The sequence below is a fragment of the Rhinolophus hipposideros genome (assembly GCF_964194185.1).
Source record: "Rhinolophus hipposideros genome assembly, chromosome: 9".
Taxonomy (NCBI): Eukaryota; Metazoa; Chordata; class Mammalia; order Chiroptera; family Rhinolophidae; genus Rhinolophus; species Rhinolophus hipposideros.
The window spans coordinates 5,417,321-5,439,590 of NC_138055.1; the positions used below are offsets into that span (position 1 = coordinate 5,417,321).

Sequence of the window (22,270 nt, forward strand, 5' to 3'; positions counted from 1 at the left end):
ATTTAATGGCTGCGTGATATGCCTGGTGTCATGAGTCCCGTATTGCGGAGCATTTCTTTTTTCATTGTTAAAGGCATAATTTACATGCAATTTACATAAAATGTACACCTTTTAGTGTGTAATTTTGCAAATTTTGACACATGCATACAGTTGTGTGACGCACACAATCAGGACACAGAAGTATCCCGTCACCCCCAGATTTCTCCCTGCTCCTCTGTAGTTAACCCCACCTTACATCCCCGGCCTCTGGAAAGCACTGACCTGTTTTCTATTTCTATAGTTTTGCCTTTTCCAGAATGTCATATAAATGGAAGCATACAATATGTAGCCTTCTGAGATTGTCTTCAATTCACAGAATTCATTTGAGATTCATCCATTTGGTTTCATGTATCAGCAGTTTGTTCTTTCTTATTGTGGGTAGTTTCCATTGAATGACTTTACCAAGGTTTATTCATCCAGTTGAAGGATACTTGGGTTGTTCTCAGTTTTTGATGGTTATAAACAAATCCGTTATAAACATTTAAGTTCTACAGGTTGTTGTGTAAATATCAGTTTTCATTTCACTTTCCAATTATGTTCACAATATTGTAATATTGCAAATATTACAGTAACAAGGGTATTCCAAAGCATTTATCCCATTAAAGGAGGTAATAGTATCAGCTTAAATTTCTTTCTTTTTATTGAATCAAAATTACTTATATATTTTACCTTTTAAAATGGGGCATCTGTGAACATCCAAGAGTGCACAGCCTGAACATACAGGGCTAGTAGAAATCAGACAGGCTGCTCATGAGTCCAGGGTTCATTGTCACATGTATCTGACGTCTACAGAAGCGGCGCGGCTGAGACAGCGTTCACTTGTTTTCAGCACGACGGACGTCTACTGGTGTTCCCCAGGGCCAAGGGCCAAGGTCTGTGTTGTTCTCACTCTGACTCATCGTGTGACTGTCTAGGCATGTTGAGTTTCTCCTCGCAGCGGCATTTGGCTTTCAGCAAGCTCCTATGCAACTGTGAATGAACGAAATAAACTACAGCAGGTCCTTGAATAACATCGTTTCGTTCAATGTCGTTTGGTTATAATGTTGATGAGGTGCTGTAGGAACTTAACTCTTGTTTATATCAAGTAGCCTATGGTGAAATGGGTTTGGTTATACGTCGTTTCACCTGAAGACTCAGAACTTGCATCAAGGTTAAGTGAGGACTTACTGTAAAGGCCGTTTCACTTGGCCACAGCCATACTAGGGGGTCTTCATAAAAGATAAACAGCAATTACTGGACACAGAAAGGCCCTATGGACGTGCCTGCTGGCTGGGCGCTGCTGTCCAACCCTCCTGTGTGCTGTTAGTCTCAGACCTCAAATCTCCTCCTTGTTCTCGGTTTTGTCCCTCTAGTTCCTCCTTTCCCTTCTCATTCTCTGTAATTCATTTTTTTCCCCCTGATACTTTTGAAAGACCCTCCTTCTCCTCTTTCATGGCTAGAAATGAGGAGTCAGGATACTTTTCAAGATAAAGCCTCCCACCTTGGAGGATAAACCCTTAGAAATAAATCTCTTTAATAAAGTTTGATCCCTGTTAGAATACAAATACTCCGTAAGACGGTCAGTACTCATTAGGGAGCAGGTCCTCCTCTAAAACCCCCCCCCCCTCTCTCTCTCTCTCTCTCTCTCTCTTTCTCTCTCTGTCTCATGCTACTCTGAATCTCAGTTACAATCCTTACCATAATATACAATGTTTAATTGAAGGCTGATTCTCCCACAAGGATTTTCCAGGATGTCATATAAATGGAATCATACAGTATGTGGACTTTTGTGACTGGCTTCTTTCACTCAGCACAATCCTGAGATTCATGCGTGGTATAGCCTCTATTGGGTTCCTTTTTATTGATGAGAAGTGTTCCACTGTATAAATATACCAAAATGTGTTTATACTTTCAATGTATCAATTTATAGTTATGCTTTTTGTGTCCTGTATAAGAAATTTATTTTTGGGGGGGGGAAGGGGAACAAGACTTTTTAAAAAAAATTTTATTGGGAAACAGTGTGTACTTCCAGGACTTTTTTCCAAGTCAAGTTGTTGTCCCCTCAATCTTAGTTGTGGAGGGTGCAGCTCAGCTCCAGGTCCAGTTGCCGTTGCTAGTTGCAGGGGGCACAGCCCACCATCCCTTGTGGGAGTCGAACCGGCAACCTTGTAGTTGAGAGGACGCGCTCCAACCAACTGAGCCATCCGGGAGCTCAGCGGCAGCTCAGCTCAAGGTGCCGTGTTCAATCTTAGTTGCAGGGGGCACAGCCCACCATCCCTTGCGGGACTCGAGGAATTGAACTGGCAACCTTGTGGTTGAGAGCCCACTGGCCCATGTGGGAATTGGATCAGCAGCCTTCGGAGTTAGGAGCATGGAGCTCTAACTGCCTGAGCCACCGGGCCGGCCCCAGAAATTTTTGCCTAACTCAAAGTCACAGAGACTTTCTCCTGTGTTTTATTCTAGAAGTTGCATAGTTTTCACACGTAGGTCTATGATTCTTTGAAGTTAATTTTTTATATGGTTGTGAGATATGAGTTAAGATTTATTTTTATTTATTGTTTGCATATGAATGTCCAACTTTTCCAGCATCGTTGTTGTAAAACTATCCTGTCTCCATTTAGTTACTTTGGCACTGTGTCAGAAATCAATTGAATATATATATATATACACATATATACATATAAGTATGTATATATGCATACTTTTAGACTCCTTATTCTAGTCCATTGATCTATGTTTCTATCCTTTCACAACATCACACCGTCTTAATTTCTGCGGTGTTTTAGTGAACCGTGAAGCCAGGCAGTGAGCCCTCCTACCATGTCCTTCTTTTTCAAAATTGTTCTGGTTATTCTAGTTCCTTTGCTTTTCTATTATAATTTTTAGAATGGGCTTCTCAATTTCTAAAAAAAAAAAAAGTATGCTGAGAATTTGATTTGAATTGTGTCAAATCTATAGATCAATTTTGGGAGAACTGCTGTCTTAACAATAGTGAGTCTTCTAATCCATGAACATGGTATTTTTCTGCATTTATTTGGGTCTTTGATTTCTCTCAGCAGTGTTATGTAGTGTTTAGTGTACAAAACTTGCACGTATTTTCTTAGATTTATCCTTATGTGCTTTGTATTATTTGATGCTACTGTAAATGGGTTTTTAAAATTTCAATTTCCAAAAAAAATCAATTTCCAGTTGTTCATTGCCAGCACATAGATGTATAATTGATTTTCCTATATTGACCACATATCTTGCAATCTTACTAAACTTGCTTATTCTAGTTTTTTTGTTATTGTAGATTCCCTGAGATTTTCTGGGTAGACATTCACCTCCTCTGTATATAAATATAATTTTATGTCTTCTTTTCCAATCTGAGTGCCTTTTATTTCCTTTTTCTTATCTATTGCACTGGCTCAGTTGAATAGGAGTGGTAAAATTAAATATCCTTGCTTCGGGGAAAGCATTAAATCTTACATGATTATGCATGCAATTCTAGGTTTTGCATAGATGACCTTTATCAAGTTGAGGAAGTTCTCTCTTAATTCTAGTTTGCCGAAAATCTTTTTGTTTGTTCTCTTTACTTTTTAAATCATGAATGAACGTTGAATTTTGTCAAATGCTTCTTCCTTATCTACTGATGTGGCCATATTATTTTTCTTTTTTAGTTTGTTGATATAGTGAAAATCACTTATTTTCAAATGTTAAATCAACCTCCCATTCATAGGCTGAATGCAATTATTAAACTTTTTATATATTGCTGGATTTAGTTTGATAAAGATTTTTGCATCTATGTTCATGAAGAGTATTAATTGTAGTTCTCTTTGCTTGCAATGTCCGTTTGGTTTTGGTATAAAACCAAAACCAGGTTATACTGGCCTCACAAAATGAATTGGGTATTCCCTTCTTTTCCATTTCAGGAAGGGTTTGTGTAAAACTGGTATAATTTTTTCCTTAAATGTTCGGTAGAATTCACCAATGAAGTGCCTAGAGCTTTCTTTGTTGGAAGGTTTTAAACTACAATTTCTATTTCCTTAACAGAACTATTTTTTAATAGAACTATTCAAATTATCTACCTCTTCCTGCATGAGCTTTGGCAATTTGTGTTTTTCAAGAAATCTCTCCATCTCCTACAAGTTGTCAAAAATATTAATAAAATGTTGTTATAGTTATCATTTTAATGTTGGATCTCTAGTGATGTCTCTAACTTCTTATATTAGTAATTTGCATCTAAGAGCTATGGGACAATAGCATCATTTCCTCTTTTCTTGCTCAATCTGTCTAGAGATTTGTCAATTTTATTAACTTCCAAAATGTTATCCAAAGTGGCTGTATCTTCATGAGCAACCTATGAGAGCTCCAGCTGCTCCACATTTCCTTCACTTTTGAAATATATTTTCAGTGGATATAGAGTTCTGAGCTAACATTCGTTTTTATTTCAGAACTTTAAAAATGACACTCCATAGTCTTATGACAGTTTGGGATAAATTTGTTGTAATTGTTATCTGTATTCAATATTATGTGTATCTGGATGCAATGCTTCTTTTTCCTCTGGTTGCCTTCGAGATTTTTTTATTTTTGGTTTGCAACAGTTTGACTATGGACTTTTTTTGAGGGTTCTCTGAGTTTCCTGGATCTATAGTTTTATAACTCATTTGTTTTGACAAATACCATTATTATGTCTTCAAATAATTTTTTTGCCCATTCTCTGTTTTCTCCTTGTGGGACTGGAAATGTTTGCTATTTTCCCCACAGCTTTTAGATGTTCTGTTCTTCTCCCCACCCACCCCTTCTCTTTGTATTTCAGTCTGGATAATTTCTGTAGATCTTTTCCACGTTTCTCAGCTGTGTCAAGTCTCCTTATAAGGCCATTGAAGGAATTCTTCATGTCTGCTATTGTGAGGTTTTGTTGTTATTTCTAGTATTTCCATTTGACTTACATGTACTTTCCATTTCTCTGCGGGAATTTCCTATTCTTTCATATACGTTGCTCACATTTCCACTAGATTATGTAACATAATAATCATAGTGATTTTCAAGTCCTTCTCTGACAGTTCTAACATCTGGAGCCTCTCTGAGTCTGGCCCTATCATCTGTTGATTATTTTATTCCTCGACAATAGTTGTTTTCCTTGCTCTTCTGTGTGCCTCATAATTTTGTTTGTTTGTTTGAATACTGCACATTGAGTACGGAACAGTGGTCCTCAACCAGGGGCGATTTTGTCCCTATAACAAAGAATTATCTAGTCCAAAATGTCAATAGTGCTGAGGTTGAGAAACCCTAACACACAAAAATAGCGTCGGAAGTAAATAGTATTTACACTTTAAAAAGGGCCCACTTCTGTCAAGTTATTAGTGTGGGGATTGCATCAATTTAGGTAGGAGTTAAGTGGCTTTGTTGCTCTGTTCACCCTCAGTGCACCACAGGATGTAACCTTGTGCTTACAGTACCGGCTGGGACTGGGGTCCTAGAGTTGTTTACTGTCGCTCTTGTCCCGCCCTGTGGTAGACTGCTGCTGCTTGGTACTTAGGGCTGGGCTCAAGAATGTGTGGGTGGAGGTTCTCTGGTGACATGGTCCAGCCTGTCTTAGGCCTGTGGGCCTGGGGCTCAGGGGTGGGGCTTTCTCATCATTCCTGCCTTCCTTCTGATGACAGTAAACCTGTCATGGTGTCTGTGGTTGGTGTTGGTTGGAAGTTTCCTCCCCCTCTTCCAGTGTAGCCAACCTCAGTTTGGTATGGGTATAGGATTTTGAACCCAAACAGTTTCCTGAACTTCCCCTAGGGTTGAGGAATTTTGCTTTTATCCTTCCTCCTGCAGCAGTGAAATTTTGCCTCTTTACCCTCTTTAAGAGAGAGAGGATTTCTTATTTCCTTTTGGACTTGGTATTACTAGGTTTTGCTTCTATTCCTCCCGTGGCAGAAATGGATATTTGCCTGTCACCTGAGGGAGAGTGTGCTGCTTTTGCTCTTTAGAAGTATGTGGAGGTTTGTGCCTGTCCCTCAACAGCTGGATGCCTGCCCCACAAGGGGTTTCTCTCCAGTCTCTTTCTCTGTCTCCATCTTTCTTATGAAGAAAGATTTCTGGTACAGGTTTATGGAAAAGAGCTTGTGAATGAATATAAACTTCCTTTATATTGGAGGCCCCCTAACTACTCCAAATGCTAGCTCACATTTCGCCTTTAAGAATTGTTTTTTAATTTTTATTGGGGAATATTGGGGAACAGTGTGTTTCTCCAGGGCCCATCAGCTCCAAGTCATTGTCTTTCAATCTAGTGTGGAGGGCGCAGCTCAACTCCAAGTCCAGTTGCTGTTTCCAATCTTAGTTGCAGGGGGCACAGCCCACCATCCCATGTGGGAATTGAACCGGCAACCTTGTTGTTGAGAGCTCATGCTCCAACCAAATGAGCCATCTGGCTGCCCCTCCGGAAGCTCAGTGATAGCTGGTTATCTTCAATCTAGCTGTGGAGGGTACAGTTCACTGGCCCATGTGGGAATCGAACCGGCAACTCTACTGCTCAGAGCTCGTGCTCTGACCAACTGAGCCACCCGGCCACCCTCGCCTTTAAGAATTCATTACACTTTTATGTGACCTCCTCTTACTCACTTGTATGGCAGCCACCTTTTTCCTGTGCTCTGCCCAATCTAAGGACTTCTTATGTGCATCTCTTTTTTGGAGAGGCTTGTCTCTCTTGGAAGTCAGTTTACTTGGTTGTTTTGTAACCTCAGCAATCTGATGGGTTCAAGAGAAGGTATGACTTTGTAGATTATGCAAGGCTTTTTCTCATTATGATATTGGGAGTGACACTCTTTATACATTCTAAGCCCGTTCCACAAATCTTTGTTGGATACATACTACATGCCAGGCATTGTTCTAGGTGCTGGGGTTAGGGAGGCAGACCAAATAGGTCTGATCTCATGAAATTTATATTCAAGTGAAGGGTGGCAAATATATTTACATATTATAGTGTCAGGTGGTAATAAGTTCAATGAAGAACACATAAGCAGATGAGAGAAGACAGTGGTGGTATTTTCCCCTTCCCTTATACCTGCTTATTCGTGTGGACACCATCTATACTTCTTTGCACTTTTTGTCTTCTCCTAAGGGATCTCTGTGTCGAAGACTTGAGTAAACACACCCTGCCTTAACCTGATACATAACTTAGTAAGATTTCAGCTCCAAACGGTAAGTGGGACCATCATCCCCATCAGAAAGGAATGACTGTTCATGAATATGCCAGGTTTTCTATTTAAGGCCAAACTAGTACCAACAGACACAAAATACAGGACTATATACTTGGACTCCGTAGAAGGAAGAACTTCCAAATAGTCATAGCTGTCTGCAAAAATAAAGTACTGTTCTGGAAGGAAATAACTTTCTCTTCCTTGGAAAAGTTCCACCCTAGTCCTGGCAAACTTTCAACTTCCCCGAGGGTATCTACCCAGATAGGTTAAAAGTGGACCATCACCAAAGGCTTTTCCAGGGCTTCTCTCTGGGCAGCTGCTCTCCTGTGCCGCTCAGCACGGATTCTTCATCTCTAACCCCATTGTACAGATGAGCAAACCAAGCTTTAGAGACTAGAAGTGACTTGAGCAAGATGACAGAGCTAAGAAGTAGCTGGCAGGACTGGGCTTGGTGCCAAGGTATTGCATTTGACTCCAAAACCTGTTGTCTTTCCCTGCACCACCCAACCTCAGGCAACATTTTCGGGTGGCTCCACACCCACTTTTGTACAAGAAACCCCTTTCTCCAAGTTTAAATCCTTCTAGCGAGTAATGTTAGCGAGCGGGTATAGGACAGTCTTGAGGTGCTGGAAACGTCGAGCTTCTCATCTGTATTCAATTCTGACCGCGCACCTTTTGCCTCCTGACAACTGCTCTCTCTCACTGACCTTCGACCCAAACTGATACTTAGAGAAAACCAATTTTCGGCGTAGAAAGCTCCCCACCCAGGGCAAGCAAAAGGGGATGATGAAAGTGAACTGGCATTTTAGGATTCTTAACCACGAGCTGGAGGGACTTGTGGGTGGAGCTGGGCCCTTGGTTGGCTCTGGTCTTGACTTCCTGTTGAACTCCGTGGCAATTTCCCGGGGAGGGACGCGAATGAAGGGAGAAGCCATGTTGCCGCTGGGTCCTTTTCCCACGTGGGCAGCCGGAGGGCAGGCCAGGCTGCAAGGGTGCTGGCACTTCCTGGTGGCTCCGTTTCTTTTTCTTTTCGCGAATAAACCCGTTTTCTTTTGGTGGATTAGCTGGAGACTTATTAGGCCAGTCGACAGGGACTAGCGAAAACCCTGCGTCGGGACTCCAGTCCTCTGTCGGAAACGGCGGGTAGGCCTTTCCCCAGGTCTCCTCCCGTGTCACTTCACGTGACCGGTTCTGCCGCCCTGACGGGATGGAAGGGAGACGACCCTGGGCAGGGGAGCAGTCGTTACGAGGGCCGTGCGCACGGGACTAAACCCAACCCCAGCTCAGGCGCGCCACCCGCCGCCGCGCACGACAGGCCGACGGGGACCGGAACCCGCGCACGAGCCTCCGGTGCCCGCGCCTGCAGCGCCGGGGGCGGGGCTCGAGTGGGCGGGGCCGGCGGCCCAGGCGAGCGAGGCCCCTCGAGAAGAACGGCGCGTGCGCTCCCGTTGTGGGCGGGGCTGTGGGCGGGGCCCGGCCGTCACGCGCAGCCCCGCCCCCGGGCCGGCGTCTAGCTCCGGGAGGCGGCAACCGCTCCTTGTCAGCGCTCCTCGATTGGCGGCGCCCGCGGTTCTCCGGTGACCATGGGGGACCCCAGCAAGCAGGACATCCTGACCATCTTCAGGCGCCTCCGCTCGGTGCCCACCAACAAGGTAACGGCCGCCGGGCGCGCTCGGGTTTGCTCGGCGTCCCTGCCGGACCCCGCGGGCCGCCCCTGCGGCGCCAGCGGCCGCGGCGGAGGGAGGAGGAGCCGCTTTGCGCTGTGACACGTCGCACTGGCGGCCGCCGGGCCTCCCCTGGGTCCCGGCCGCTCGCCGCCCCCCAGCCTCGGCAAGGGAGGGGCGGGCAGTGGTCGCACAGCTGGGGACTCGGCGGGGCGACAGCGCCTGGGGGCCCGGGGGCCGGGAGACACCGCGGGTTCCGGACGCCGGGCCGCGCGCGGGCGGCTCTGGGGGCGGCCGAGGGGACGCTGTGGGGCTCCTGAGCCGGCTGCGGCCGAGGTCGGGGCCCCGAGCGAGCCGGGGACGCCCGGGTCCCCCGAGCGCGGCGGCGCGCGGGCACCTGCGACCCAGCGGGGAAGCGCGCGCCGGGTCGGAGCTCCCGTGGCAGCGCGCGGCGTGTGCAAAAGCGCAGCGCGCTCCCCTCCCCACTCGTGAACTCGTCTCGAGTGCCCCGGGGGCGCCGGCGGAGCGGCCGGTTCCCACTGGCCTCTGATGGCAGCGTCGGCGTCCCTGATGCAGCTGCCCAGCGGGGGTGCGGTGGCTCCCGGCCCTCGTGTCCTGCTGGGAAAGCCACGCAGACCCTTCCTCTCTGCCCGCTGGGTCGCTTTGGAGACTGGCGGTGTCCTTGTTTGGCCACATCCAGAGGCTCTCCCCTCCCCCCCCCCCCCCCCGTGACTTTGACGACTTTTCTAAACTGGCTGGAGCGGTGATGACACAGCTAAAGGGACACCCTCCGCCGAGGCTCACAGGTCGGAGTGGAACCTGGAGGGTGCAAAGGGCTGTCGCGTCAGCGTGGACTCTCCCCTCCCTTCCTGTGACAGGACTTCTGTCCGGTCCCCGCGTCACCTCCACAGTGAACAGCTGTTAACGAGCATGGCCACAGGAGCCGTGACGCGATGGCAGAGAAAGTTCCCGAGTCTTACAGAATTTAGGTGTCTTTGTGTTCGCTCTTGACGGGGATGGGGAGCCCATCACTTTACAGCCCACAAAGAGTGGGACAGGGAGGTAGGAAAGTCAGGAGGAGAAAGGCTCCGGGAATTCTCCAGAGTGGTTTCTGTGCTAGTTTCTTGATTTTCAGGTTTAGATTGACCCGTTTATTAAAGAGTGGTTCCTGTAACTAGAATTCTTCAAAGGGAAGGTGCCCTTTTCAAACAAGAAGTCAGTGCCTTTCTACCAAGAGACACTTTGAGGGACATGTGTGGTCCTGAGCAATTGTTATCAGGACCCTGCTACTTTCTGTGTCCCCTTGGGCAGGTTACCTGACCACTTTGTACCTGTTTTCCTGAAAATGGGACATGAGCAGGATCTGTCTCAGAGGGTTAGTGTGAGGATTAAATATTTAAGAAAATCTAGGAAAAGCAATTAGAGCAGTATCACCGTACATTAGCCTTCAATACACATCAGCTCTTTTTTGTTATTGTTATTTTTATTATGACTAACACACCTGTGGAACATTTTACATGCTGTAATGGGATTAATAAAAGCACTGAGCAAAAATATTTTCTGGTGATGTTCCACACTACATTTTTTTGTGTATGTTACATTTCTTGATTACATTTTCTGATTACATTTCTTACATTTTTTTGTGTGTGTTACATTTCTTAAGACTTTTTATTCGATCATTAGTAAGAAACCATTACCTAAACAAAGATGAAAACTAGTTTTAGTGATGTGGAAGAGTTGTAGGACACGAAGCATTTTCAAAATGGGGTTCTGAAAAGGAGCTGTAAGGTACACGAGACAGGAAAGGTAGGTAAAGAAAAACAACTCGGTTTACTTTCAGAATGTGGTGTCCAATTGCTTCCTCTCGTGTATGATGATCATTTACTCTGGACCAAAGGTTTTAACTCATAAGGGTCAGCTTTCTAGTTTGTAAAATCCCGCCTTGAAGCTATAATGTTCCTTAGTTTTATATTGATTCCTTAAGTTATTCCTTCAACAAACATCCATTGAGCACCGGTGGTGTGCTGGGCACCGTGCCAAGTATTGAGGGTACACTGATGCACCCTGAATAAAGAGACAGGCTCCTGCCTTCTCGGAGTACACAGTCCAGTGGGTGAAGGATGAAGGCTGCTGGCCGTGTGAGAGGCAGTGTGATGATGGGGTGAGGAGGGGGTCGGGGCGCAGACTGCCTTGGGTCCGGTCCCCGCGATACCCCTTCTTAGCTGTGATACTTAATTTCAGAATTCATTAGTTTTCTCTAAAATGGGGATCAAAACTGTGCTACCTGATTTGCATGAAAACTCAGGGCTGTCGTTTGAAAAGTATTAAGAATTTCAAGATGAGATGAGAACGTTAAGCAGTCATGGGCCCTTCTGAGTACGGGGCCCAGATCACACACACCCAGGAAGCGGGTCCCGATGGGGCCGATAACCGTACCTTCTTATAGGGTTGTTCTAAAGATTCGATTGGCCAACAACAGTGCCTGACAGGGAGTAGTCAATATTAACTTCTTTCTATAGCAATTATTATTCTCATCATTAGGCAAAACAAATCGTTAATCAAAACTATTTCTCGTCACCATAATAATTGATACTCTGCTTAGAAAAGCATGTCTCCACTTGGGTTTGGGATTTCGTATGAAAACAAAGAGCAGTCCCACTCTCAGCGCAGGGTCCTGCAAGCAGGAGAATCAAGGCGGTGTGTGAGCACCAGGCTTGGATTTCTAACTGCCTCCCGACCTCAGATCCCACAGGTCCCAGTCTCCACGCCTCCAAACTGCCCCACTACCTGTGTGTGCCTTTAATGCCACTTTGTGCCAGGCTCGGCGCTTGGCTCAGGTGAACAAGATGGACAGGGCCCCGCCCTCAGGGAGCTACACTCTAGCAATTCCTCATCTCAGTGGGTCAGGAGGACGCTGTGCATGTTCCACTCCCCATGGCTCTCTTGTGTAGCCACCTCAGGGGTGGTTCTCCGGCTTGCTGCCCTGGGCCGTGCACACCCAATCTCTGCTGTCACCTCTGTCCACAGGGCCATTTCCTGCACAGGCTGTTGCCACTTGCTGTCCTTTTAGACTCTCTTCTTGAGGTCCCAAGTGCCACCAGGACCCTGTCTAGAGAAATGGATGCATCCTGTCCTTGCTTACTAAGATTCAACCTTGTCCCTAATTGTCCTACCCTCTAGACTGCTCGTCTGTGGGCTCTTCCTGACCCACCTTCTTACACGTGCTCTGGGTGCTCCAGGTACATAGTTGATTGTACAAACATACACAACTCTTAGTTGAGTAAGTGAGGGATCACAGTGGCAGAGGGATGGCACCTTGGGCAGAGTCCCACATAAGTGGATTCCTTACTCTGACGCCTGTGATCACAGGGTATCTGAATTTCTGTGTCCTTCCTCCCACTGCACAGTGAGCTCTTCAAAGGCCAGCATGTGCCTTGGCAGGGGGAAGGGGCTCAGCACGTGTTTGTGGAATCAGCGACGCCACCTACTTCTTAATACCTGAGCGCCTGCCAGTAACTCTGAAATGAATGGCTGGCACCTTTCATGTCAATTGTCACTCCATCCCCACGATTCCTGCATGCTCATTGTGGGCCTATGATGGTGAGGGGCTTTGGGAAACCCACTCATGTTTTTGCTCTCGTATTGCCTTCAAAGTGCAGAAGCCAGGTCTTTCTTGATGATTATAGTTGGGACAATGTTCACATAGGTTGTTGTGCCTATGAAGCATATAGAAAATATGGGAGCTTTTATTGTGGGGGAAAAAATTAAAAGCAGTTCTCCTATTAGTGGAATTTTTACTGTCCTGTTTTTCTGACTTTAATTAATTACGCGTGAATTTCCATGACAAGCACTGTGTATTTTAGACTAATCCTGTGATCAGATGAAGAATATTTGACCTCAGTCAGTGTTGAGGAAAGGACGCCCGGGCTCTCTCTGTGCTGAGGTTGCAGTCGTCTGCAAGCTGGAGTTCCCACTCTCAGGCTCACTCGCAGGGCGGCCGGCCCCACCCGGCACTGGCCCCAGAGCCTCTCCACTGGGCTGCCCGAGTGTCCGCAAGACATGGCAGCTGGCTTCCCCCAGAGCTAGTGAGCCAGGGGAGAGAGAGCAACAGAGAGACAGGAAGCCAGAGCATCTTTTGTAACCTAATTGGGAAGTGGTATGTGGCATGCCTGCCACATTATGGTCACACGGACCACCCTGAAAAAGTGCGGGAGGAATTCCACAAGGGTGTGAATACCAGGAGGGGAGGATTATTGGGGGCAGCTCGGAGTCTGCCCAGCACCCTGTCCTCCTCCTCTGGGTGAGGAGAGAAGTATCTGTCCGTGCCCTGCCATCTGGTCTAGAGCCACTGTCCCGGGGACTGGAAGGCCTGGAGCATTCTGAGCAAGGCCATCCACGACTAGTGTCCCTTTGCGGGACTGCTGGGAACCGCGTTGATGCTTCAAGGAAAGGCGATGTTCGAGAAGATCCACGCCTGCTTGCTCGTCACTGCGCATCGTGTGTTATAATAGACAGTGGTAGGTACGGCGGTGCAGTGTGACACTGCGGTGTTATGGTAGACACGTACTGCGTAACACTAACGTGCTACGTAACTATTGGGTTGTATTAATATTACTGTATTAACATATAATTATATATACGCTAATAAAATGAAGTGAAGTTTGAGGTTTTTAAAATCTGGGTGAGATAGTTTCTAACAACCAGTTTAAATTGTAAAGGTTAAGCAGCTTTCAAGCTAAATCCTGTACTGTATCCTATGGGACGGCTCGTTTGGCTAATAGAACGTAATAAGTAACAGAACGTAACATCTTCTTTCAGGTGTGCTTTGATTGCGGTGCCAAAAACCCCAGCTGGGCCAGCATAACCTACGGGGTGTTTCTCTGCATCGACTGCTCAGGCTCACACCGGTCACTTGGTGTCCACTTGAGCTTTATTCGGTAAGTAAGTCTGTCCTCTTGGGTAGTGGGAGCGGTTCCATTGTCCTATGGGACTCTTTCCCCTTTTTCCTTTATGTTTCCTTTGACATCGAGTAGGTGAGAAGTTGATTATGAGTTAGAGATTTAAGTTCTTACATAATTAAGTAAACTGGGAAAATGTGTTCTTTTCTATCCAGTTACTGGTATATAGAGCTGTGTGTGAGAGACCTGAGGCCCTGGTGGTGAAGACAGTCAGAATGGAGGCCTGGAGACAGTATTTCCTTTCCCTTTATTATCTTGTAATAACGACAAAGGCGCCCTGCTGGGACACTCATGGTAGGAGGGGAGTTGGGTGCTGTGGGTCTGTCCTCCACCCCACAGGTGGAGAGCCAGGGCCTCAGAGCAGGGTTTCACTTCTGGCATAACCCTCCGACCCTGGCTCGCACCACACAACACCACAAAGCCCGAGCGACGATTTTTGTATGAATTTTAGTGAAGTCTTGGGCTGCATTGTCTCCTTCTGGCAAGTTCCTCTCCTCTACCCTGACACTGGTAGTGCCCAGGCGGGGCCTTTGTGTGTATCAGAGAAAGACGCCCCTCTGGACACACAGAGCCCCAAGTCCAGGGGGAGGTAAAAGAAATTGAAATAATAACAAAAGGATCCCAGCCAGACTCGGGCTTGGAAGCCAAGCAGGGCTTGCCAGGGCGCCACCGAACGGCCAGGTTGGATCCTGTCCCCTATTTCCCTGCTGCTTCTTCTCCCAGGGAAGGAACCAGCTAGGCAGGAATGTTACTTGGAAAGTGGCGAGCAATTTTATTTTATATTATGACTTAAGGAATTTTATTTTATATTATTGTGAAGAGCATTTGTTCCTGGAAGATAAAGTCTTGTAATTCATGATGAGATATTTTGTATGATAGCATAAAAACTGAGTAGTGACGATCGCAACATAATTTCTTTTTTAATATATTAACTTAAAGAGAACTTTCCTAAGTTCTTTTTTCAGAAATCAATTTGTAAAGGCCTGATGTGCTAAATATTTATAGCCATATAACTCCATAGGTAATTATCTAGAAAAGGGAATTCTTAGGTGTGTGCTTATTGGTTTTAGAGCATCAGTTTCTTCTTTTTTCTTAGATGCTGGTCCCAGAATATTTTGAATACACTACCCTGTCCTTGTCTCTTTTTTAAATATTGAGGGGTTTACTTGCCAGGGCAAGTTTATTTTTAATGTAGGCCCCCCCTTCCCGCCCTCCCCATCCTCCCACTAATGGTTGCCAGTTAACACGATGACTTACTCTGCCCAGAGCCCAGAGCCCACAAAGGCTGGACTCGAGGCAACACATTATTGGTTGTCTTCCCTTCTCTTTGATGTGTTCTTTCCCTCTTCCTCTCTGCCAAGCCCTGCCCTTAATAATCTCGCCCTCCCTTTTCCTCACCACTAAAGCACACGGCCAGCTTAAACCATTCCAGGAAGTGAGGTGGTTTTCTGACATGTTCCCCAGTTGAGGGAAGGCCTGACCTACAGCCTGGTGAGGCTGGACAGCAGGGTTTGTTTGGGCCGTTGCAGGTTTAATCACCAGCCTTTTAAACGTCAGATAAATATAACTGTATGAATCACAGTGCTTACCAATGATTCGAATCAACTGTTAAAAAAAGCACTGTTTAAAGAGCGGCAGCCTAGGATTTGGGCAAGAGAAAGTCTTGAGAAAAGAGAAAGGATAAGGGTATTCAGTATCTTTTGTTTTAAGAGGTGGGGAGCTTCTCTTTGAACATTTTTTACTGATGAAAAAAATAGTACAAACACTAGCTCACTGGGAAAAAGATCCAGCAGTCCCAAAGTATATAAAGTAACAAGTGAAAGCCCTCATCTGGAATCCCTTTTCCCCTCTTCTTCCTCTGCTCCTGCAAGCCACACACACACGTACATGCAGACACACAAATGTACATACACACACGTACACACATGTACACACATGCACACACACATGCACACACACATGTACACACATACACACATGCACGCACACAGGTACACATTCACACACATATGCACATGAGTGCACACACGTGGTCCCATTTCCCAGACATGATCATGTTAGCAGTTTGGCATGGTGGAATATGTATTTAAATGGGGTGTTTTTTGTTTGGCGGAGGGGTTTGAGTAGAATTTTAAGTCAACAATTTTGCAAAGGAAAATATTTACAAACTGACTTTTGCCAAGCAAAAAGGGCAAGGCAGGTTAGGCATCTAGGGAAATGGCAGACTGCCTTAGGGGCTGACTGCAGAGTGGACCTAACTAGATGGAGCCCCGCCCCCCACATTCCCTATCCCCCCCCCCACCTGCCAGGACTCAGACGTCTCCACTCCAGTACCTGTGAGAGCCTGTCTCACGGCGCTGCCCTCCCTCTGGCTCTGTTCGTTCTCAAGTTCACTGCTAAGTATGTCTTAGGAGCTTATGAAAGGTGAATGGGATCTAGTCCCTGCACTGATCTTGTGGGGCGGGGGGTAGGGACAGGCTTATACACAGCATGAATAAGAAGAAAGACTGTGGAGTGTGGCACAGAGATGGAAACAAAATGCTGCGTGCAAGTCTAGTGGGAAAAGTAGGCATCGTTTAGGAGGGGGGAGCATCTGCAGTGAACTTTGAGGGCTTGGTGAGCTTTTGGTAATGGACACAGGCAGGGAAAAGGAGGCCAGCACTCAGACGTGAAGAAAAGGTGTAGAGGTGCGTGTACAGCAGTGAAGTGTTTAGTGGCTACTTTTTATGTGTCGGAAAATGAGGAGAAATCGTGTTCAAAGGGGACGACTTGTGGGATGTTGTGGAGCGTCTTGATTGCCAGGCTGGGAGCTTCTACTCCCCTCCTGAGGCCCCTGAGGGGTGTTCCTGGGCTTTGAAGGCTGACAGGGTCCTGGGCACAGCAGGCGCCCCACCGAGACGACGAGGGGGCGCTGGTTAGGCGGTAGGAGCCGAGACTGCAGCCCAGCTGGCCGCTGCGGGTCTGAATCCGAGTCACCCCTTACGAGCTCCCAGCTCCGGGTGTGGTCCTTACCTCTCGGTGTCTCAGTTTCCTGCCCTTGAAAGTGGGGATGAGAAGACTAGTATAGGGTGTTGGGAGGAGTGAGCGAATGGAGCCCCCTGAAGCCTGGCGCGTGGCGAGCCGCCAGCACATGCTGACAGTGGAACCACCTGGGCGCCTGCTCAGTGCGCCTTTGGATGAGGTTAGCGTGGAAAGGTGACATCTCACATGACCTTAGGTTAAGCAGTCAAGCCAGTTATACACCAGTGGCTTCCTGAGAGCTGCTCCTGGATTTGTCTCTGAGTAAGTCACGATGAATTGTGGTGTGGTTTATGCCATTACCGGTTCCTGCTTTCAGGATAACCCTGCCGTGCTTATGAGGTGAGTCCTGATTTCGTAAGTTTCTGAAATCCAGGTGCTCTGCTTACAAAGAAATACTGACTTTGGCAGCCACGAGGGAAGCAAATTCGTGCCATTTTTCAGGAGCTGTGTCTTGACTCATAAGGATTACAGAGATTGTGGGAAACCTGTTTTCTCGTTTACCTGGTTGGTTAACAGGAGCTGTTCTGTTCAAGTGACACCAATTCTTTATTTTTTCTTACTTTCGCGGCTTTGCTTTTTCCTTAGCACTCAGAGACTCTTACCTTCCCCCATCTCTTAATCTAAATTAAAGATAAGAAATAACCGACATTGAGTCACCTCCTCGTGTGGATTGGGCACTGATGAGTAATTCAGGGTTCTTGTTAAGGTTGGCTGTTGTCAGAGTCCATTGGCATTAAAACCGTCTGTTTGGAAATTCCAGGTGTATCAGATAAAATCCCTGTCAGCTCATTTCTAGAACAATTAGGCTTTTTTAAACCTTCATTTCTAAGAAATATACAGAGAAATGTTTGGCTTTATTTTTTTAAAGATAGTTTAGGACCAAAAGTTGTAAGGCAGATTAGCAAGTCTGAGTCCTTGTAGCATCGATTTTAGGACATACTTTAGGTCAGGTACCTAGTATGTGCCTGTGCTTGAGGATGAGAAAAATATGGGACGTATGTGTCCTCTGGAGCTGGCTGCTTAGGATACAGTGTGACAGGGTTACCAAGATGATGATGATGGTGAGAATTTTAGCAGATGGTGTTTACCACGAGCCAAGCACTTTTCAGACACCAGCTTATTTAATGTCTACAAAAATGAAATAGATAATACTGTAATTATCCCCACTTTACAGATGAGGAGAGTAAGGCACAGAGAGGTTAGGTAACTTCCCTAAGGCCATGAAGCTAGTAAGGGCAGAGCTGACATTTGCACTCTCTCAGTCTGTGTCCAGAGACTGTGTTGTTATCCCTATGGCGGGGAGGAGAGGGGGGACAGCCCCTGGCTCCATATGCCGTCTGCGGGGCAGTCCTGAAAATGTGGTGACTAAGCAAAGTCTTTCAGAGAAAGGATTTCAGAACAAGATACACAGTTTATCACCTTGCTTGGTAATCAAATAAATTCTGAAAGATTTTCTTTTGTCTTTGGTAAATGTGTTTCTTATAAAATATGGTTTAATTTTTATATATCATCATGAAGTGGATTTGTCATATGTATATGTAATAATAATATTAGTATTATTATTAATCTTAAGGTAGCTAGGGGCTTCCAAATAGCATTCCAACATGCATGAAGGTTAAATGATACAAAAAGGCATAGAAATTAGTAAATGGAAGGGCAGCATGAAAGGAAATTTTGGGTGGACCTGAAGCCTCTTTTCTCTCTACCCTGCCCGTTTTGTAAAGGTATTCTACCTGCACCCACTTTCAAGTCCACATTCCTTTACAGTTAGTGGGGGGCAAGCTACTGTGGGGTAGCCCTGCTTTTTGCTCATATCTATGGATTCAACATAAAGACTTCTAACATCATTGCTCTATCATACCTTGCTCAACGCTGATCAATCACCTGGTGAATTTTTATTGTTGGGAAATACACTCCTTGCCTTTACCTTGCTCGATGGGATCTTAGGTTACAGGTAAGTGGAGCATAGGTGTGGTGGGGTAGGAGACACTGGCCCCTTTCGCTTCAAGAGCAGGAAATCCCGAGTTTTCTTCCGTCCCTCATGGAGTTGGTTGGGCAGGTCCCTTCCACTTGATGGTAAAATGATGGGCATCCTCAGGCTCCGACTGGGGTCAAACTGGACAAATGGACAGCTGCCCTGAAAAGATCCAAACAGGATATCTATGTGAGTAGAGACACATTACCACATTTTAGATTGTAACTCGCTGACGATGTGAGGCCAAGAGTCAGAGGTGTTCCCGCAGCCCCAGGAAGCTTGTCATGTCCCTGTCCCCTGGAAGAGATGGCTGGCTGGAGTCAGTGCAGTAGAAGTGCGCTGGCCTGCATGGCCGGTCTGTGGTCAGGCGTGGGGGGAGCAGGCAGTCAGGGCCAGCAAAGCCTCGGCTTCTAGGCAGGACGAGAGGGGCCAGGAGCTGCTTGTACCAAGCGTCATGCACCCTGGAGTCCAGCGTCCTGGAAGCATGTGTCACTGTGAACATAAACGAAGAATTCTTCAGGATCCTAAAGATCAAGGAAATCTTGTTCTCAAAAGTTGAGTGCATTGATTCTGGGGAAGAAAAGTATTAACATTTAAGAATGTTCTTTCCCTTTAGATCTACGGAGTTGGATTCTAACTGGTCTTGGTTTCAGCTGCGATGCATGCAAGTTGGAGGAAATGCGAACGCAGTAAGTTCGTCTCATACTTGTTTTCCTTCTGTGTAAATATGTGTTCCACTGGTGACACAGGATGGGCAGTGTTTGGGAGGCCCTGTTGGGTAACGGCAAAACATGAGGGGCTTTGCAGCTGGACCATTTGGTTGACTTGTTTATCCCCAAATCTATTAAACAACTAACACACAGGAAGCTTTGGGCTAGGTGCTGGGATATGTGACAAACAGGACAAATGAGGCCCCCTCTCTCATAGGCAGGGACAGTCATTAAATAAGTAAATAGAAGAAAGTAACAGGTGGTGATAGTGCTTTAAAGAAAATTAAACCAGGAAGCGATGATGTAGAAGAACTGGAAGGCTTCTTTATGACAACACAATTTTTAATATGTGAGGGTGACTCTTGTGCTAGAATGGAATAAATGCTGAGAGCTCCTTACATCTGAATTTTCCTTAATTTATTAAATCTACAAATAAAAAAAAATCTGGTCTCCAAATCTTCAAATATAGTATATGAAAATCATTAATGTATAAACTTAGTAATTTGTGTGCAAAAATAACCAATTAAGTGGTCACTTAATTTATAATTATAAAAGAGCAGATTTTCTTAACCCTGCTTACAAACCTTACTAAGGATCCTCAAACATTTTAAACTTCATTTGCAAAATCAATATATCCGAATTCTGAAACACTGAACTGGCAAAATCACCCAAAGCACTGACACCCTCTGTATAATGCCAAATGGTAGAGGCTGAGTAAATAGAATTCCCTTAGACATGCCATTAAACATTCAAAGTATAAGAAATCAAATTTGTATGCATTTCAAATAAAAATTATATCTAGCATCAACTAGATATTTAAAATTAAAATTATAAATCAAAAATAGTAGTTTTCAAAATACAGATTCCCTTGGATCAGTGTTTCTCAACCTTTATTCATTATTGTTCCCAAAGCAGAAAAATGAAATTTAAATTTGATTATTTTACATTTAAATTGGATTTAAGTTTTCCCTAGTGAGAGAAATTAAATACTAAGGAATATGATTCTGTCATGTAAGGGTGAGCTTTGGAGGATCACAAACCACAAAGTGAAAAAATATCTAAGATTTTTTTTTTTAATTTTCCAAGAAACAATTTTTACCCCATTAAGAAAGCATACCCTTGGAGTATTACACAGCCATAAAGAAGAAAGAAATCTTACCATTTGCAATAACTTGGATGGATCTAGAGAACATTATGTTAAGTGAAATAAGTCAGAAAGAGAAAAACGAGTACCATATGATCTCATTTATATGCAGAATCTAAAGAAAAGAATAAGTGAATGAACTAATCAGAAACAGTTTTGGGGACAAAGGAAAAACTGAGGGTTGTTAGATGGGGGGGTGGGGATAAGGGGGAAGGTGAAGGGATTAGGAAACAGTTGGTAACCACAAGATGGCCTCAGGGTTTAAAAAAAAGAAAAAAGAAAAAAAAAGGAAGGCATACCTTAACTTATTAGAAACCTGTGCCCATTATCGTGATGTCCACAAGCTTGTTCCAAAACTTAACGCTATGGATGTGACTTGATCTGCCCTTATTTCTAAGCCTTCCCAAGGTTGCGAGTCCGTTCACCCCTCCAGAGAGCAGCTTTCTCATCTCCAGCCAGCAGAGGTGGCAGAGGTGGGGGATGGGATGGGGAGGGTCAGGTCAGTGGTCATTCGCTCATGCACGGGAGTAGGAGCCACCTGCTTGGGTTTGAGTGCCTGCTCTGCCCCTGCTTACTGTGTGACTCTGGGCAAGTTGTGGAGCCTCTCTGTGCTTCAGTTTCCCCATCTGTAAAGTGGCTGATAGTGTTGCTATGAGGATGTAATGGGACGGTGCCCAAAGAACCTAGAGCAGAATCTGGTACATGTGAGTGCTCGAAACTATTGTTAATCAAATTGGGTTAATAAAAGGATTGCTTATACGGTTTTTACAATACTTGCTTTAATTAAGATATGAATTCTGTGTTTCATGTCTCTACATGGACCCTCAGAAGATGGTTGAAAACAGTTTCCCCTAATTGTGTAAACATTTGTCACCTTGCCTGTGCTGTTTCTCTTAATGAAGAAATAGTGACCAAGAAGGTGAGGGTTAGCGTAGCTCCTAACCAATTTGCCAGAAATTTCAATTCAATGGAATCCTAATTGAAATGGATTTCTCATGGATTAAAAGTAGTCCTGGCAGGGTTTGGACAAACTACAAACATTTTAAGTAATAAACTATCAACAACAAACTACCAGCATCATAGGAGAACCCCTGGGTCTCATCAGGCTCGGCCTGGATGAGTGAATTTCTGTGAAAATGAGAAATGACAGAGCTTTGAGGTAGATGATATGCTTTTGATTGACATTTAAATATGTTACTGGGAGATGTGGAAGAAACTGTGACTACTATAGAAATTGATGAAGAAGTGTATGAAGACATATATAAATCAACAATACAGAATATTCCAGGATTCTTTGTCCGGGAGGCAGATGGTGCTGTACTGGTTGCCCCCCCTTTGAGAGTTGGCTGAAACAAATAATTTATCTTGTATGGAAAATAGGAGGCTTTGTATGATTGCCTCTTTAAATGTAGGAGATATTTAAAAGAGAAACCAGAGTAAAATTTGATATTAAGAAATGACCAAGGGTTCTTCCACTCCTGAAACAAGTTGATTTGCAGGTAACTCACAAATTCTTAGCTTAAATTACATTTTTATTTTCCTCCAACCCTTCCAATAAATCTGGTCACCAGGATGCAATACTCTTTCTTTCAGGAGTTGATTTGCTCC

General features: G+C 45.2%; 1 protein-coding gene and 1 pseudogene across 5 annotated transcripts in view; both read left to right on the top strand.

Annotated features, from left to right (window-relative positions):
* Positions 1–8,100: 8,100 nt before the first annotated feature.
* Positions 8,101–22,270, top strand: part of ARFGAP3 (ARF GTPase activating protein 3) — a 48,078-nt gene continuing 33,908 nt past the window's right edge. Inside the window, exons 1-3 of one of the 4 annotated variants that reach the window (XM_081059202.1) lie at positions 8,101–8,842; positions 13,673–13,791; positions 19,425–19,497. In XM_081059202.1, coding sequence (XP_080915328.1) covers positions 8,774–8,842; positions 13,673–13,791; positions 19,425–19,497 — 261 coding nt within the window. In that variant the 5' untranslated portion in view covers positions 8,101–8,773. The remainder of the gene's footprint in view (positions 8,843–13,672; positions 13,792–19,424; positions 19,498–22,270) is intronic. The other 3 variants (XM_081059201.1, XR_013993986.1, XM_081059203.1) reach the window with 3 other exon arrangements.
* LOC308502055 (U6 snRNA-associated Sm-like protein LSm3) lies at positions 19,559–22,022 on the top strand (annotated as a pseudogene). Its single transcript has 2 exons — positions 19,559–19,586; positions 21,710–22,022. The product of its transcript is annotated as a U6 snRNA-associated Sm-like protein LSm3 (transcript).